At 44.8% G+C, this 19,100-nt stretch overlaps 1 protein-coding gene across 4 annotated transcripts; it reads left to right on the forward strand.

The window, feature by feature from the left end:
* The first annotated feature begins 977 nt into the window (after nucleotides 1-977).
* On the forward strand, nucleotides 978-12,740 carry TP53INP1 (tumor protein p53 inducible nuclear protein 1). 4 transcript variants are annotated; one of them, XM_058030783.1, is made up of 5 exons: nucleotides 978-1,060; nucleotides 4,151-4,432; nucleotides 4,941-5,292; nucleotides 6,925-6,958; nucleotides 9,301-9,404. In XM_058030783.1, the coding sequence occupies exons 2-5, from the start codon at nucleotides 4,321-4,323 to the stop codon at nucleotides 9,316-9,318; spliced, it is 516 nt and encodes a 171-aa protein (XP_057886766.1). In that variant the 5' UTR covers nucleotides 978-1,060; nucleotides 4,151-4,320; the 3' UTR covers nucleotides 9,319-9,404. The 4 variants fall into 4 exon arrangements, with proteins under 4 accessions (XP_057886766.1, XP_057886773.1, XP_057886747.1 ...); XM_058030790.1 differs by having other exon boundaries at nucleotides 4,944-5,292; XM_058030764.1 differs by lacking the exon at nucleotides 6,925-6,958 and having other exon boundaries at nucleotides 9,301-12,740.
* The last annotated feature ends 6,360 nt before the right edge of the window (nucleotides 12,741-19,100 follow it).

Below are 19,100 nucleotides of genomic sequence, written 5' to 3' on the forward strand. Positions count from 1 at the left end.
TTCTCCTATACTCTGCTCCCCTAAGACCCCACTTGGAGTCCTGGATCTAATCCTCAGGAAGGACATGGACCTCAGTACAAGAGAAATATGAAGTTCCTGGAGATCTAGCAGAAAACTACAAAGGCGGTCAAGGGACTGGAGCATCCTTCTTATTAAGAAAGGCTGAGAATTGGCCTGTTCAGCCCCAAGAGGAGGCACCTGAGAGGGGACCTCACCAATGTCCATCAGTCTCTGAAGGGGGGGTGACAAGAGGATGGACCAGGCTCTTCACGGTGGTGCCCAGCAATTGTACAAGAGGCAATGGGCAGAAACTGATGCACAGAAGTTCCACCTGAACATGAGGAAAAACTTCTTAACTCTGTGGGTGACTGAGCATGGGAACAGGTTGCCCAGAGAGGTGGTGGAGTCTCCCTCACTGGAGATATCAGGAACTCTCTGCACACAATCCTGTGCCATGTGCTCTGGGATGGCGCTGCCTGAGCAGGGAGACGGGACCGGATGACCCTCGGTGCTCCCTTCCAACCTCACCTGTTCTGTGATTCTGTGACCTGTTGGAGCAAGTTCAGAGGAGTAACACCAAGATGAGTGGAGGGCTGGATCACCTCTCCTGTGAAGAAGAGGCAATCCCTGACAGAGCTGGGATTGTTTAGCCGTGAGAAGGCTCCAGGGAGACCATGAAGTTTTCCACGGTGGGGGTGGTGAGGCACTGGAACAGGTTTCCCAGAGGAGCTGTGGCTGCCCCATCCCTGGGAGCGCTCAAGGCCAGATTGTAGGGGGCTGCGGGCAGCCCGGGATGGCGGAGCTGTCCCGGTCCAGGCTCCGGTAACGCCGCCATGGCCCCGCTCCAGTCCGCGAGGGCGGGGCGAGGGGCGGGGCGGAGCCGCCGGACCCCGCCCCCTGCGCTGCCCGCCCGCCCGTCACGTGCGTTAGCGACAGGCGGCGGCGGCGCCCATTGGTGAAGGGGAGGGGGGGCGTGGCCGGCGGCCGGTCCGTCAGCTGCGCCGGGCCCTGACAACAAAGGGCTCCGCGGAGGCGCCGGGGCTGGGGCGGTGTGGTGTCGGTGAGTTCGGTGCGCGGGGGGCTGCGGGCACCGGGCGCGCTGCCGGTGGCCCGGGTGGGATGGGCTCCCGCCGTCTGAGCGGTGGAGAGCAGCAGCGGCGGGGCCCCCGTTTTCCCGTGCGCCCATCCCGGCTTCTCTCCGCTGGGACCGCGCCGGGGCCGGGGGCTTTTGGCGGTTTCCCGGCTGTGGAGCAGCCGGCGGTCTCGGCCGCCCGCCTCCCGGGCAGCCTCGGAGCGGGGCCGGGAAGGTGCGCAGCCGCCGCGGCTGTGCCGGGTCAGCCCGCGCCGCTGGCCCGGCCGTGTGGAGCCTCCTGGCGGCGGCCGCGGGGCTGCGAGCGGGGGGCGCGGGGCGTCGGCGGCTGGCTCCGGCTCGGGGCTGCTCTGGGACCGACTGGGGGGTGGCTTCTTGGGTTGTGTTTTCTTTTTGCTTAGCGCATGCCTCATCTCCTTTGCTAGGTTAGAAACAAACAAAAACCCATAAAAAAGGAAAAAAAATACTTTTTTAATTGCAGCGATACTGTATTGTTGACATTCATTCGGTGTGTTATCTGTAACAGCCTCTTAATCATTACTGTCGCTGAGTCAGTTGTTCCCAGGCTTGTGCTTTCCTGCCGCTGACAGCTCCTGACTAAGAACCCGAAAGCCTCTCTCGGTCTCTGTCCTGTTTTCCTCCCCGGACGATGGCCCTTGATAGCAGCCTGACTTCTCTTGTGCTGCCTGGCTTGCACAATAGCACACGAGCGTGGCCTTTTTAAAGGCGCTTGTCCAAAAGGATGTCAAAGCATCAACCACTTTCTAAATGTGCCGTGGTTTTAAGCCCAGCTGGAGATGAAACCAGGACAAAATGATTCAGATGTTTTTTTGGATCCTCCTTGGGGTGGGGGAAGGGAAAAATGGGACAAACTGCTTTTGATCTACAGAAAGTCATTTGTGGGTCAAAAGCTGAGGTTTGTTTAGCTCACATTCTCAGGAACAGGGATCTCTCTCTCAACTTGTTAGAGGGTAATTATTTTACGTTGCTGTGATGCCTTGGGAGCCTTACTAGGGGAGTGTGAGCTCTCATCTTGCTCCACTCTGCACAGAACAAAAAGGCAGCCTCTGCCTGAAGGTGCCTCCAGGCTTGATGTAGGAAAGAGACAACACACGTGTGTGGGAGTACAGGGAAAGCCAGTGCTGATCAGCAGCCACACAATGGCTTACTAGTTAGCCTAAAGAAAAAACAAACTAATTTTTTCATAGGCCTGGTGCCAGGAGAGAGTTAGGGAAGGATGTGGAAGGTGACTGGAAAACTACAGACTTAAACTTACACTTAGAATTCATTTCCTTATCCATAGTAAGCTCTGCCTATAACTGAAGCACTCAAACCTGCTCAAGAAGGTGCTTGGGAACACTGTAGGCATTTGGCATTTCCTTAGGTAACCCATCCAGGGCTTAGAGACCTTAATGGTTAAATGTGTTTCCTGCTAGTAACCACTGAAAGTTGAACTTTACTGCAGTTAAAGCCACTTCTGCTTGCTCTGGGTATAGAAGAAGACAATAAATGTTTGCCTCTTTCTTCACATAATTGACTACTGTTGTAATTTTTTCCTTCCCTCTATTAAGCTGTACCATTTTTTAAGTTTTGTTGATTTTCTTTTGACTTCTGATAATTTTTGTAGCTCTCTTTAGGAGAGACCTAATGTTTCATTTTCAAGTGTGGTCCTTAAAAATAGACCTGTATCGCTATTGCAGCTGAGCCTGTTGTTTCTAGTCTTGTGTTTTCCTGCAGTCAGTCATTTCTCTTGAGCATAACTTCTTGAGTTTCACTGTACCTTTTCATATTGCTCCTGAAGACTACTTTAAATTCTGCTCCTCTCCTCCTGTGCTGTCTGAACAAGGAGGAAGCTGCATAAATGTGTACAGGAGCAGTGCTGCATGTAGCAAGTGCTTGTCCTTCCCTTGAACAAGTGGGTGATGGGGTCTGGTTTCCTGGGGTAAGATGACACAGGAGGCCAAACAGCTCTTTGGTGTGGCCTTAGAGTTCTAGGGTAAAGCAAGGTATACTGATCTATATATAAGTAATATTCTTCATGAGTTGTATCTTTTAGTATCTAGGTTTGTCCACTGTCATGTGTCTTGCTTCCTTTCTGAATGCAGGCACTCATACTGTCTTACATGGATATATTCTTTCCTATTTAATAATCAAATAGGTATTTAATCAGTAATAATTATGACCTGCTGTGATGATTCAAATTTTGTTATGGGCAAAAATAACTTGTTGTTAAGTTGGTGAATATTTTTCCTCGTGGTTTTTGCTTTTTTACCTGCTTTAATGGCTTCTATTTATTGGCTCATACATAAATATCAAAGGCAGTTCTGGGGTGTTTAAACATTCAGTTTCTTGGTACTAATGGGATTTTTCATCTTCACTGCCAAATGCAGAGGTCAGGCTTACAGTGACCAATTACATGTAGATTTAGGGGAGTGAATTGAGAAATAAGCACTGGGTTTAGTTAAACACATCCAATACTTTTCCATGTTCCTTCGACTCAGGATACCTGACTAGTTGGGTGGTTGCTGTGAACATGATCTGGCTGGTAACTCTGTGGTGTACTTTGAACCTGAAGACAGGATGTGCCTTGCTACTGTGTTAACTTGCAGTCAGGGTGGGACAGAGAAGAAGCACTGCTTTGGGCTTCCCTGGGAGCGCTCACAGGGCTCCTCTGTGTCAGCAGGGGAGGTGAGTTGTCTGGAGCAGAAAACCTGCCCTTGCCCGTGGTGTCTCTCTGACATGGAGGGAGCTGGGGGAGTGTAGACACAAGAGTCCTATACACCTCCTCTCTTAGGAGAAGGGGGGACTGACACCTACACAGACCTTTTTTGGGGGAGGAGGTCTGAGACAAAGGCACTCAGCTCCCAGGAGAGACCTAGGATTGTGCTTTTTGTTTGTATCTAGCTGGGAGGGGATGGCAGATGCCACTGAAGCTGCCTCTCTTAGGGGAAAAATGTTCACTGGTACCTCAGACTGCGCTAACAAGGGGCTTCTAATTTGTTTCCCTAGGGATGTTACCTGTGGTTTTGTCATTAAGATGCTTGTCATCATTTTTTCCAGGTTTCACGTAAACTGTTTACAAGTCATGCTTTTGCATGTCCTGTACCTAAGCTGATAAAGCATCTATGCACTTTAATCTCAAGTCTGTGCCACTCTGCTAGTAGTGTGAGCTGTGCCTTGAACCTTGGATATAAAGACCTACCAGCCAAAGTCTTGTTCCTGCCTTAGTAATGTTCCAGAGGTTAAATAACATGCTCATGGGAGAGATTGATAGCTTGTCCAGCCAAGAGCCAGAGTTCAGTGAGAAGGAAGATGACGAGTGGATTCTGGTTGACTTTATAGGTAAGATGTCTGTCAGACATGAGTTCTGCCTTTGTCTTGCTCTGGCTCTTGCTTGTCTTACTTCCATGTGAACAAACCAGCATATTGGGGAAACTTTATATCAGCAAAACCAGTGTGGGATTAGAGTGTAGGGCGTCTTCCAAACAAATATTGCATGTTGTGTAAATTGGTGAGAAGAATGATGTCAGGTTTATAAGCCTGACACAGGCTTCAGCAGAACCGCTTGGACAAATAAAACCTATTTGACTTATTTCGCAATTATATAGCTTTACTGATAATGTTGTTTCACATGTCTAACATGGCTTGTCTGGGAGCTCCCTTTTCCCCTCCCCTGCTTTTAAAAAGTAAAAATTTGTGTATGTGCTAACAGGGCTCTTTTTTAAATTTTTCTTTTTTTATTATTATTATTTCATATCCTGTTTCTGGCTGTGTGCGACTGTGTTGTTTTTGACCTTCTGCTATCACCAACATCCATGGTTCCTCTCCACTGATGACTGGTCCCCTGCAGCAGACACTTGCACTAATTGCTCCGTGGAGGAAGCAGACCTCGTTGAAGCATCGGCCACGGACAGCTCGCCCGTCTTCTCATGTTTATCATCTCCCCTGGAACACTTGCCGGAGGCCAGCGAGTCCTGCTTCATCCAGTTTGAGTCATGTCCTATGGAGGAGAGCTGGTTTATTACCCCTCCCCCATGTTTTACTGCAGGTGGATTAACCACTATCAAAGTGGAGACCAGTCCCATGGAGAACCTCCTGATAGAGCATCCCAGCATGTCTGTGTATGCTGTCCACAACACCTGTCACAGCCTTAATGAGGCTGCATGTGGGGATGAGGAGTTTCACAGTCCAGGTAGCCCCAGGTATGTCTGAATTCTCTTGTCAAGGAGTTCTGCTGCTGAAAATATCTGGTTTCTCCTTGATCAGCTTAGACACTTAATACTGAATTTTCCAGCTTATTTCAGGGGAGGTGAATAAAGCATGAATACTACACAAGGTGTGTAGAGTGGTCAGGTGCCTGCCTGCTCAGAAAAGTGTTGTACAAGATGGCAGTGTTGGCAAACAGCTGGGTATGCATTTTGGCACTGCAGTGAATATTCATGGAGCCTTGTTACTCCCTTGCAGAGTATGTTCCAGTCCTGTATAGACTGGTGGCAGTTAACTGTATAGCCAGTAATGTAGATATGAAAGCACTTTGCCCCCTTCACGGCTATGTGTGTTTTTCATAACTGCTAGTCAGTATTCTTTCAGTCACCTTGTGACATGAAACACAGAACTTTAATGATCCTGACAGGGAAGTAGCTTTGGGTTTAGGTGAGAGGCTTCTATGGTTTTTTTTTTTCATTCCTCAACCTAGTGATAAGGACAGGATTAAATTTGCCCATAAGTGGCTTGTGGAGCAAAAGTAAACTGAAAGATTCCACAAAACTTAGTCCCCTCAATGTGAAAATCTGTGCTGCAGCCTTCTACTTTTAGCAAAATAAGTGCTTTTGGGTCCTGAAAATCTATCCATGTGGGTTTATTGTAGAGGCATGTTTGCCATGCCCTGCCATTCTTTGATGTTGGTGTATGCAGCTGTACCAGTACAGTGAACATGGCTGTATGCAAATAGAGGATTCCTTTGCCATTATGTCCCCGTGTGTTCATTGGGTTTGAAATAATTGGGTGTTTTGTGAATCCCAGTTAGTAACAAAGACTGACTTTTCATACCATCTAGTTCTTAAGTTTAGAAACAGTAGTACTAAAGAAAAAAAAATCACAGTATACTGAGCTTTGATATACAGGAAGAAATTAGTGTAGCGCTTGAGTTGCTGTAGGTAGATGCCTATTGACTTGTCCAATCAGCCCCTTGCCATATTTAAGTTTTTAGCTCAAAGAAACAGGTGACTTTGAAATGACATACTGCTGTATAATGTTGAAATATAGTGCTGATACTATTGATCTTGGTGTGGGATCTGTATAATTATTTGGGGAGGACAGTTTATGATGTTAAGCATCAGGGTCTAGTTTAAGTTAAATTGGAGGAAACTATGAACAGACAGCACCTTTAAAATGAGAGTCTGAAGGAATCTGCAAGAGTGCTGTAGGCTGCAGGACATGCCCTAGCACTTTATCGAAAATACAATTTTCAGTGAATAGTAACACTCAAAAGTTGGATACTGACTTTTCAGTCACTTGACCTGGGGATCCTGATGTAAATTCAGCCAGAGAAGAATCCTGTCTTGTGTTACACAGCACAGTTAAGCTGCTTCAGTGCCTGGGGAAGCTAGAGGTGTGTAATTAAGTTTCTTCACACTGAACTCTGCGCTGTTGCTTTATCAGAGGATCCAGGCTCTTGTACAGGATATTTTGTGTGATAACTGGGGTGAGACTTAGGTCTAAAGCTGAGGTAGACTGCAGAATTTGGGAACATTGGTTACACTAATACTAGAGTAAGTTTCAAAAGCTGTTATGAAGTCTCTAGTGGTTTAATGGTTGGCCATTTAATATTGTAGGGCCAAGAAAAGCTGCTTAAGGCACACTGGCACAGTAAGTACTACTGTTTTGAAACAGTGCTTTTTGTTTGATCAGGCTGCTAGCAACACTGCTTCCTCTAGAGCCTTGTCTGCCAAAGCAATACTGGTTTTAGGACTAACCTTTGTGCCAAATGATTACTTGATCAAGCCTAACTACATCTGCTTTAACAAGCCAAAATGCTAAGTGCAGAAAAATTACTGAAATGATTGGGTTGGGTGTCTGAAGCCTTTAATGTTTGTTGTGAGCTGTGGTTGTGTAGCACGATGAGCAGGACACTTCTGCTTTCTGGCAAAGTAGGCACTGGAAGCACAGCAGCAAGTGCATGGTCTGGCTTAAGACACAGCCCCTCTAAAACTGCATTTTGACAATGTGATGTAGTCTCATCAACCCTGTTCTCTCAGTGCATGGAGCTCACTAGTGCCAGCCTACCAAATGCACCTAAGGTACTGAAAGGCTGCATTTTGGAAGAACCTGTGGATGTTTAGCTCATTCAAACCACCTCTGCTATCCCAGTGTCACTTTGATGACAAATAAAATGTTGGTTTGCAAAGCATTGCTGGAAGAGTATTTGATAAGAGGGGGGGAAAAAAGCTAAAGTATTTTCAGCCAGCAAGTTTAAACCAGTTTTTCTCCTTTTGTGGAGGAAATCTCTTTTTTCATTTTAAATTCCTTTCAAAGCAAAAGGATGTTGTATAAACTTCCCTATTTGTCAGATTAGTCATATTTTTCCATAACAAAACCACAGCAGTTTGTATTAACAGTTGCTGCCCTTTGCTAGTTAAGGGTATACTTAGGAAATACAGGTTGCAATAACTGTGGTGTGGCTTCCTGCCTCTGTAATAGCTTTCCCTAGAAAGGCTTTGCTTGCAGTTCCACCTCCAGCACTGTTGGATGCACTAAGGGATTGCTCCACAAGGAAAATAGTAGTCCCATATTTGCAGGTACCCTCATGTAAATTAAACTGGTGTAATCTGCAAAGAATGTCTTTACAAGGCACTGTGAATTGATCTGTGCTTGTTACTCACTTTTTGTTTGGTATTTCAAGTGCTGGGTATAGGATAATAACCTGTGAAAAATAGGGGAAGACCAGCATGTCACATATGACTGTTCTGCAGTCTCTACTCTTCAGTCATTCATATCAAACTACCCAAGGATCCAAAAGCAAGATTGGGATATTTGAAATAAGAAAAAAGTAGAAGGGAGGGAGTATTCCCTTGATGACAAGGAGTATTTCCCTCCAGTGTGCAGTGGGAGGAGGCAGAAGCGTTTACTTCATGTCAGGCACCTGCAGCCTCCCAGAGTAAGGCTACAGAGGGTACCATGGGCATGGCAGACCTGACTTATGTCTACAGAGACATCATACAATAATTGCTAGTTAAGCTCTTCCAGAAGAGACTTTATATGACAAAGTCATGCTAATGTTGACAGACAGATTTCCCAAGAGACCTTTTGCTCATGCCTGGGCAAGTTCCTGGTCTTGCAGCCATCTTTCCTGGGCACCACTGACCAGTTGACAGCTGTTTGTTGGGCCCTGAGTGGGGAGAGAGAAGGCAAGAAACTCTGCTGCCACTGGTCTCACACCAGTTCTAGCACTCAGATTAGGGTTTTGCTTTATTTTTAAAAGGGCTAGGCTATTTTTAACTTTACTTTGGAAGTTTCAGGAAATGCCAGTGATTGTTCTGTCAAGTAGGGAAGTCCTTTTTCAGTCGCTGCTTGCATAGGCTGCTGTTTGTTTTTCACTAGTGCATGATGAAGCAAGGGTTTGCCAAAACTGCTGACTCACTGCTCATGACATTTAGGGGGCTGGTTGAGGAAAAATCTGAGTTATTTTTCATGTGTGTCACAACTGGTCTACCTTTCCATTCCTCTGCATGAACATTGTTTATTTGGATTTACTTGTGTGGCTGGCAATTGAAATGCACTTTTGTTAGTGTGCTTCTGTTTTCAGGCTGAACCACCAGTGTTCAAGACGATTTTAAACCAAACTTTGCCTAGTGGAAAACTCTCAAGTCTTCTAAAGCTGGAGCAGTGTGACACACATTGCCTTACATGTCTGATCTCTATTGCATCTTGGGCTTAGGGAGGTGGTGTGGGGAAGAAAGAGCACAGTAGAGTAAGAGCCAAAAGTCCTAAGGCTGTTGTGGGGCCCCCACACAGAAAGTGATTTAGCAGCACTACAGGTTACTTACCGGTGTGGTAAGTGGCTTGACCTTACCTCAGCCCAAATCTCTGTCCAGTAGAATGAGGGTTCCCTTTTGAAGTGCTGGATGCTGATATCCCTGTTCTCCCCTTTGTTTTGCTTGTCCTTCCAATGCTCCTCAGTGGTGACTGATACCTGCTTGTTACATTTCTAGACAGGAGGCCCGAAATGAAACAGGACAGCGTGTTCACTGCTATGTCACGGCTCTTGCTACTAGTTCAACTTTTCTGGAAAAAAGCAAGAGCTTTCGTCCTACCCACTGGATAAAAGAACATAATGAAAGACACTGTCTCAACAGGAACAGTCTCCGTCGCCAAAACCTCGCCAGGGATTGCCACTCTCGGCAAATCAAGCACAACGGACTGTTGATTCACCAGCCTTGTCAGCGTCAGTTCAATTACTGATGGCTCTTGTGGTTTTAATCTATGGCCTAATTGTTTCTTAGGTTGCTTTTGTTTTCATGTGTAGGTAAGTGTGGTCAATCTGAAGCTGATTGTCAATCCCTCAAACACAATCATAACTAGTGTTGCATTATTTTCAAAAGACGCGTAAATCTCCGAACATCTTGCATCAAGGTCTAAATGTTGATGTTAAATATCAATGTCTTGGAAGCCTATCAGTATGATAGTTTGTGTGCTGTTTTATAAACTTTGATGTATAGATGGGTTCTTAGTTGGTATTTTAAAGAAATTTAACTGAGATGGAAATCAGTTACATTTTGCATTAATCAAAACGAAGTTAGAAAATTTGAGGTTAGCCATGTGCTTTAATGACCAGTACTTGACAGCTTGTGTATCTGTCTGTATTCAGCATATATGATTACTTTCTGACAAGGAAATTCTACAGCTGCCAGTGGATATTACATAGCTGTGCTGAGCTGTTTCAAGAAGGACATCTCATCTAAATTCCTAGAACTTACCTGTGTTAGTGGGAGCTGTGTAGGTGTGCTGGGTACTTGGTATGGATATTGAAAGAGGGTTAAATGTCCCACCAACATTGTAGCAGTACAATATGGCACCAGTGTTACAGATGTAGTACCTCACATGGAGCGGGAAGAAAAGTGAACCCTTGGGTAACATTCAGATGCACAACACAGAACTGAACTGGGCTTTACCAGATAAAGTTTGAGTTTCTCTAACTATTTCTGTCTTTGAAGCATGTATTTCCCCTACCCTATCTCATTTAATCTCTAGTCTAGGTAAAGGAGAAAGATGGTGGATTGACCATTCTTTTAACCTATCAGTAGCTGACTGCTCTTCAAAGAAGTCAGACTGATAGACAGCTATTTCTGAGCTACAAAATGCTATTAGATTGTCTCATATTCACAGATTGAGAGTAGCTCAGAAGTCGCTAGAAGGAAGCTTTTATTCAAAGTTCTCCTAATTTTCTCTCTTTTTCTCTATGAAAATGAAATCCAAGTTAACGGGGACTGGAAATGAAGGGCAGTGTGAGGTAGGGGGAATTGGATGCTGAGCTAAATACAGTGATAGCAATATATAAAAATTGATCAATCAGCTGTCGTTGTTCTCCTAGCCCACTGGAGGCAGAAGAACTTAATAGCAATTCCACGGGCCAACAGGAAAGAAAAGCCATTCAAAACTATCAAGTAGTTTTCTTAAGAGCACTGAGCAAGATGTTTTGGCAGTTGGCAGGCAGTGCCAACTACAACTACAGGTAAAGTTCACCTGTTAACAAAAGCTGTGTTATACAGCAGCCAGTGGTATGCTGGACCCTGCTAGATCAGTCTGGGAAGTGGATTGAATGGGAATGGATGTAAGGAAGCAGAAATCTTCAGTGAGAGAAGGGGGGGGGGAACCAAAAGTAAGTTTCTCTTCCTTTCTGCCAGTGCTTAATGTGATTTGCTGTTTTCCCTGTGTTTAGTGCCTAGGGCATTACAGTGTTAACATTACACTCAGCTGTGTCTTCCAGTAGTCCTTACACAGAAATTGGTACAAGGAGTCATGTGAGGAGTCCTTGAAATAAGACAAGGTCGATAATGTGAATTGTTCCAGACTTAAGAAGTATTTAAATTCAGCCAGATGCTTCAATTTCACTGAAGCAAAGCCCCAGCAATTCAAATTGACCTTGATGTAGTGGTACTGTTGCGTGTTCTGCAGCTGAAATTGTTGTGGAACCTACTTAGCATACAGGGAACAGCATTCATAGCCTATGTTTCGCTGCAGATGTCCTGCTTCACTGCAATTAGGATTGTCACAAAGGGATGTTGAAAATAATTAAATGTACAAAAGCAAGAGGTGCTTTCCTGGATACGCTAGTTTTCGGGGTTTTGTTGTTTGGTGATTTTTTTTTCTTTTTGACAAGTTGAATTCACGTGGACACTGAAAGAAAACAAAATTGGTCACACCATGATTTTCCAAAAGAGATATCTTGTTACTGCTGTTTTAGCAGTATGTGCCCATGTCCATACAACAATTCTCATGTGGTCCAAATACTTTGGTTTATCTGCAAATAGCTGTAGTTTCACCAGTCTCTTATCTGTTCACAAGTACTCTTACTTGCCTCAGATTATCTACCTACCTTTATCACTCCAACTTTTTGTCTAGCTTAAACTTCCTTATCCTTGGTGCCAACTTTCTAGCTCAGGAAAATTCTTTGCTTTCCTGTATTACTTTTCTTTATATAAAAGTAACTACTTTCCTTCAGCTTTAATTTTCTTAAAGTGCAATGAAGGAAGATGGAGTCTCCACCTCCCTGTGTTGGAAGGAGTAAGTAATCCCTTAACTCCTAATGGGGAGGTGGAGCTGAGAGTATAAGGCTCCCAGGCATTAAAATGAGAGCCTTGGTCTGTTCTTCTCAGTAGGCAAGTAAATGCAACTTTAGACTGCTCCTAGAATTGGGAGATACTGATCTTTTTATACTGCATTACTAGATGACTTTCTGGTGATGAAAACCTATATCTTTCAGGATATAAACTATTTTGTTGCACAAAGCTGTGCTTCTCAATTTGTAATATTGGAACCATATTATTGTGTGAGATAGTACTACATCAATGGCTTTTTGTTAATTTGTTTTACGTATTTATGTTGGTCTAGCCCTGTTTTGTGCCTGGAGCTATTGGGCAATTAGATTTGTTTTGGTTTACTGTTTTAATAGTGAGCTGTGTGGCTTTTTATATGGTTTTTTGAATTGTACTAAAGTGTGTGTTTTTTTCTTGTAAAAGTGGAGGCCTTGCACTGTCTCATACTGATTGATATTCATGAATCTTGCGAAATTGTATTTTCATATTGGTCAATGGACAGATTTGCATTTTAAACTGTGCCTTCTACACAGCAAACTTGAAGATTCAAAAGGGACATTTCAGTTGGGATTAATACTGTACATCAGTCTATGCATATATGGCAGCTTCTCTCCAGAGCCACTTCTCTATTTGTAGCAGTCCTTTTGATATGGAAGAATCTGTGGCTCTTATTTTTAATAGTTTAACACAAGCTGAAAACAGACAAAATACAGCACTTTGCCAAAAAAGGTAGCATTGCTTAACCAGTGTGTATTTACTAAAGTGATCTTCTGTATTTTGTTTTCATGGTGCGTTCTGCGCACTGTGGGGAAACATGATCTTAACTCTCAATAAAAAATGGCCTATTAAAAGTTGTCAGTCTGTTCTTTAATGTTACAGGTTAATGAAAATCCAAATGTCTGAGCATCTTGTGCAGGTGGCAGGTCCAATGTGTGTCTCACTGCTAGCTCTAGTACAGCAGTTGCTCTGGGCCTTGGCTTGCATTGCTGATCCAGTGACATCCAAGCAGTGTTGCACATCTCTGCTGACTGCTGCCTTTCCTGACCAACATGCAGGAAGTCTGTAGGTGAGCAGGACAGAGATAAAACCCACATAACCCCCCCCCCCCCACATTGTGGGGGGCCTTTTTTTCTGTATCTTAGCTGAACCTTTCTTGTTGCAGCTCATACCCCACTGCCTATCATTGCCCTGCCATGCACCACCATGAAAATCTGTGTGGAAAGCTGCTGGTACAGGTATCCTATGAGGGGGCAGAGACCCTGTGCAGATGCCTAGGGATGGGGTTAGGGAAGGCAAAGTAAAGCCACTTGCAGCTGAACTTGGCAAGGGATGTGGAGGGGACCAGAATCCATGTGACCAAGGACGTGGAGAAGGCTGAGGTGCTCCATGTCTTTGCCTTGGTGTCTACTGGAAGACCACCCTTTGGGACTGCAGGCCCCTGGCACATGTGGGAAATGTGAAAGCAATGAAGATCGACCCTTGGATGAGAAGTCTCAAGGTAAGAAAAGCTTAAAGAAATGCACCATACAGTTTTATGGGAGGCACCTGTAAGTGTTGAAGGAGCTGGCTCAGAAACTCACAGCTTGCTGGGCTGCAGCAGGCAGGGTGTTGACAGCAGGGAGGTGATGTTGCACCTCCACCCTGGGCCAGGGAGACACATCTGAATGGCATGTCCAGTGCTGAGCTCCCACTAGGAGAGGGCATGGATGTGCTAGAGGGTATCCAGCAAGAGGCCAGGGCATAATAGGATTGAGGACAGAAATAACCAGGAGAGGATGAGAGCTGGGACTGTTTAGGCCGGGGAAGAAAAGTCAGAGGGGATCTTGTCAAGGTATATAAACAACTGAAGGGGGCAATAAAGGCAACAGAGCTAGACTCTTTTCTGGTGGTGCCTAGTGAAAGGACAAAAGGCAGTGTGTGCAAGCTGAAATGCAGGAAATCCTTGAAATGTAAGAAATGGGCTCCCTGATCTCCATGTTATTATGGCTTTTTCTGAAACTATATGAATGAGTGGGGATTTTTGCCTCCAGTCATTGGGGATCCTTGATCTCTGTGGCTTTCCAGTTTATGGAGATTGGCCTTGAAATGACATCAGCCAGCTCTCTCAGCACATTGGATACAGGCTTCCATGGATTTGTATGAGCTGAGTTGTTAGAAGTAGTTCCTGATTTATTTCTCACCCACCAAACAAGCAGGGTGACAAAATGATCTATTTAACTGATAGCAGTGAAAAGGTATTTGTGCAACAAGGCATCCATATTCCCAGAGCAAGAAGTGAGTAAAATCTCTCCCTTTGAAATGTAGATTTTGTCCTGTGCATCTATCAAAGCAGCAAGTCTATACCGAGAGCTGTACAGTATTCTTCAGGAGAAGGTTTGATCAATTATGCTTGTATTATTGTATCTATGCAGATAACATAGTTAAGCTGATAGTATTCCTTTTGGGGGTGCTTATTTCAGACCCGATGCAACTTTTAAAATTTAGCTTGGACAGTCTCCAAAACACCATGAACTAGTGTCTTTTGTAACTTCTCTGTGCTGAAGCAAAAATGTTTGTAAGAAGGGTTGCATTAGTGTAACTATTGGCTTAAGTTCTCACTTTACACTCTAGTTTTCTGTCTATATAAATCCTTGTATGTCTCTGATACAGTGCCTTCATCGGTGTTAAATGTCAGAGAGAACCATAATTACTACTCTGGTACCTCATCAAGTAATTTGGTATCTGCTTTCTTTGTTCCATTGACTTCTGGTGCATGTTTATAGCCACAAAATATCGTGACTGTTATTGAGTGATACTTGCAAGGAAGGTTTGGAACATGTAGGAATGAGTCTTTAAAAGAACATGCTGATGCTGCTGTGGCACTGTTGTTCCCATGGTGTGGTCACAATAAATCAGTCTTAGAGTAAATGAGACTGAACTTAGGCTTAACAGGATACCTTTTGCAGCCAGCTTTTTCTTGATGAAAATACTGTTCGGGAGTTACTGCTGTGTAACTGATACTTCAGAAGAGTCTTGACTTGTTCAAAAGTTCTGTGGGCAGACTGATAGCTCAACACTCAAATACCTTAATAAGGCAAATTAATAATTGCAATTTCATGAGTAAGCTAGGGAAAAGGAATAATAACAAAAACAATAACAAAAAAAAAAAACCAACAAATAGATAAGAGTAACAAAACTAGGCTAGTGTCCAGGGGCAGGCTTCAGATCTCCGCTTGCAGACATGGGCTGTGCCATAGGTCTATACTTTTTCCTCTATAGATTTCAAATTGTGTCCAAGCAAGGTGACTTAGGCAATATAATAAAAAAATACCATTATGCACAAGAATAAATCTGTCAGAGTGCTAAAAGAATTGTAGATTCCCTGAAATGAGGCTGTACAGAGAATCAGCAGCAGAGAGAGGTGGAAAAGGGAAGGGAGGCCTCAGGCTTTTGGGATGTGTGGTTATCATCCAAGAGCTGTCAATTTTTGCAAGGTAAACAAAGGAGATGAGATCTTGATCAAGAAAGGGAGGACTGACATGGGCAGAAGCATCCCCTTGTCTACTCCTAGCAGTCAATTTCAGTTCTAGCTCTTCTATCTATGGGACTGAGGAATGATTGATGGGCCAGAGCCAGTGGTCTGAGATACAGTAAGGCCAAGTGCTGGATCCTTCATTGGATCAAAATAACCCTGTGCAGTGCTGCAGGCTTGGGGAAGAGTGGCTGAAAAGTGGCCTGTGAGAAAAGGACCTGGGGGTGCAGGTTGACATGTTTGGATGGTTACAGGGTCTTTGGGAGGGTTAGACATGGCAGAAGAGGTAGGGGTTGGCACTGTATGTAATGGAAGGGCTGGAATGTGTAGAGCTCACAGCTGGCAATGGCACAGTTGAGGGACTCTGCATAAGAATCAAGGGGCAAGCAAACAATGTGGATGTCATTGTGGGAGTCTACTATAGAGCTGTCAGGCAGGACAATGACATCAACAAATTATTCTTTGAAGAGCTAAGGGACTCTTCCAAATTAACTGCTCTTGTCCTTATGGGGAAGTTCAACCTGACAGAAATTAACTGGGAGCATCACACAGCTGGTACAACCTGGGCCTGAAAGATGTGGACAACAATTTTATGGAACAGGTACTGGGGGAGCTGACTCAGAAAGGTGCCCTCCTGGATCTGCTGTTTGTCATCAGAGTGGATCTTGTGAGCAATGGGGTGACTGATGCCATCTTGACCACAGCAACTACAAAGTGATTGAGTTTAAAATCTTTGTTGACAGGAGGAAAAGTGCAGGAAAACCTCAACTCTGGACATGAGGAGAGCAGACTTTAGGCTGCTCAAGGACCTAGTTAGAAAGGTCCCCTGGGAAATGTTTCAGTAGTGCTGGGGTCTGTCAGTGCTGGTCACTTTTCAAACATCACCTTCCAAGGGCACAGGAGCAGCAATTCCCCAGTGTCAGAAGTCAAGCAGAAGGCTGGCTTGGTGAACAGGGATCTTCTTTTGGGTCTAAGGCAAAAAAGGAAGGTGTGTGCCCTGTGGAAGCAAGGTCAGGTGACCTGGAAGAATAAGAGATGCAGCTTGCCACTGTAGGGAGAAAATTCATGCAGTAAAAGGCCAATTGGATTTGAAGCTGGCCAGAAATGTGGGAGACAGTAAGAAGTTTTTTCAAATGCATTAATGGCAAAAGGCAGCATAGAAATAACATCACCTGTTACAGGATGTGGTTGGGCACCTCACAAACAGGGACATGGACAAGGCAGAGGTGTTTAATGCATTCTTTGCCTCTGTCTTCAGCACAGATGATGGACCAAGGGGGTCTCAGTGCTCTGAGCTGGAGGACCATGGCTGTGAGAATGAGCAAATCCCAGCTGACCCTGAACTTGTGCAGGATCTACTCCTCCAGCTGGATCCCTAAAAATCTATAGGGCCTGATGGGATTCATCCAAGAATCCTCAAAGAACTAGCTGATGTCATCACAAAATCTCTCTTGATGATTTTTGAACTGGGAATCTAGAGAGGTCCCAGCTGACTGAAGGCTGGTGAACATTGGTCCGATTTCAAGAAGGGCAAGAAGGGGAACCCTGGAAAATACAGACCTGTCTGTTCCACTTTAGTGCTGGTAAAATAATGGAAAAAATTATTCTGGGAGGTATTGAAAAACACCTTGAGGTCAACACAGTCATGGGTCACAGCCAGCACAGCTTCATGAGAAGAAAGTTTTGCTTATCAAACCTTCCTTCTGTAACAGAGTAACCCACCTTGCTGATCTAGGAAAGCCTTTTTGGACTTCAGCAAAGCTTTTGATACTCTTTCTCTCAGGATCCTTCTGGACAAAATGTCCAGCACACAGCTGGATAAACACATCCTGTGATGGGTGAGCAGCTGGCTCGGGGGTCAGGCACAAAGGGTGACAGTGAGTGGGGTGACACCAGGCTGGGGACCTGTCACTCGTGGGGTTCTGCAGGGCCCCATCCTCAACCCAGTTCTCTTCAACAACTTTATTAACAACCTGGACACAGTGCTTAAAAAAATCCCAAGTAAGTTTATCGAGGACAGCAAACTGGGAGGAGCTGTTGACTCTCTTGAGGTCAGGGAGGCCCTGAAGAGAGAAGTCAACGAGAGAGATGGGCAATCACCACAGTATGATAATACCACAGTTTAACAAGGACAAGTGCCAGATTCTGCATGTGGGGTGGAGCAACCCAGTGTAAGGACAGCCTGGGGAACGAGAAGCTGGAGAGCAGCACCACAGAAAGGACCTGGGGGTCCTGGTCACTGGAAAGGTGAATGTGAGTCAGCAGTGCCCTGGCAGCCAGGAGGGCCAACCCTGTCTGGGGGCATCAGGCACAGCATCACCAGCCAGGCAAGGGAGGGGATTGTCCTGCTCTGCTCTGAGCTGGGGCAGCCTCACCTCCAGTGCTGGGGGCAGTTTTGGGCACCACAACACAAAGGAGACATTAAACTATTAGAGAGTGTCCAAAGGAGGGCCACGAGGATGGTGGAGGGTCTGTAGGAGAACCCTTATTAGGAGCAGCTGAGGTAGGTTTATTCAGCCTGGAGGAGACTGAGGGGAGACCTCAACATCCTCATGAGGGGAGACAGAGGGGTGGGACTGACCTCTTCACTCTCATGACCAGTGGAGGACCCAAGAGAACAGCATGAAGCTGAGCCAGGAGGTTTAGGCTGGATATCAGAAAAATTCTGGTTCTTCACCCAGAGGATAGAGAACATTGAAATAGACTCCTCAGGGAAGTGGTCACAGCACCAAGCCTGACACAGCTCAAGAATTGTTTAGACAATGCTCTCAGGCCCTCGGTGTGATTCTTGGGGTGCCCTGGGCAGGGCCAGTAGTGGGACTTGATGATGTGGATGATTTCTACTCAGCATAATCTATGATTCTATGACAGCAGCTGAACAACCACCACTACAGGTGCTCCTTCTCACTGCAGAGACATTATCCCTACTGGGGTATGAGTGTGGGCTCTGCTCAGGAGATTAGGTGTAAGAATTGTTCTTTAAAGGTGTTTCATCTTTGGTGTGTCACAGCAGGAGTTTAAATATTTATGTACAGGAAAGGCTATGGGTCTCTGACATGAATATGAGTTCTCATAGATACAAATAAAGTGCCTTCTGCATAAAAGGGCTTTCAGAACAAGAGAATGGTTTTTTCCAAGCTCCCTTCTGATAAGAAAGGTGCATGATCTCAAAAAGAAAGAGGCTACTAATAAGAGCCAGAAGGACATAGTTCATTGGTTTGCTTTCTAACTGCTGTGAAGTGACAGCATCTACTTTCTGAATGTGAGTTTAAAAGGCTGGTGACTCTGATTCCCCACCTCCTTTAAAAGTGTGCCTTCAAAAATTTAATTGAAAGAGGAAATCCTTGTATCATGCTATACTGTTCCAGGCTTGACACTGTAAATTGTAAGGGAACTAGTAACTTATTCTTGATCTCTACTTGAGTTTCCTTCCTCTATTATTAAAATAATTCTTAGTTAATATCTTTTAGTTAAAACTCTTGGTTTGGATGTCTTAAGCTGATTTGATTGTCATACAAGCTGCTTATCAATAGATTTCTTTGCCTATGCTCTCTGTTGCTGGTATTTGCCTTAGAAAGAGATATTCATTTGCTTATAACTAAAGGTTTACTCAGCTATGTTTTAGCTAACAGGTTTTAATAACAGTAATATGAGCTCTTTCCCCACCAAATCAGAAAAAAAAAAA

This window comes from Melospiza georgiana, chromosome 1, assembly GCF_028018845.1.
Source record: "Melospiza georgiana isolate bMelGeo1 chromosome 1, bMelGeo1.pri, whole genome shotgun sequence".
Classification (NCBI taxonomy): Eukaryota; Metazoa; Chordata; class Aves; order Passeriformes; family Passerellidae; genus Melospiza; species Melospiza georgiana.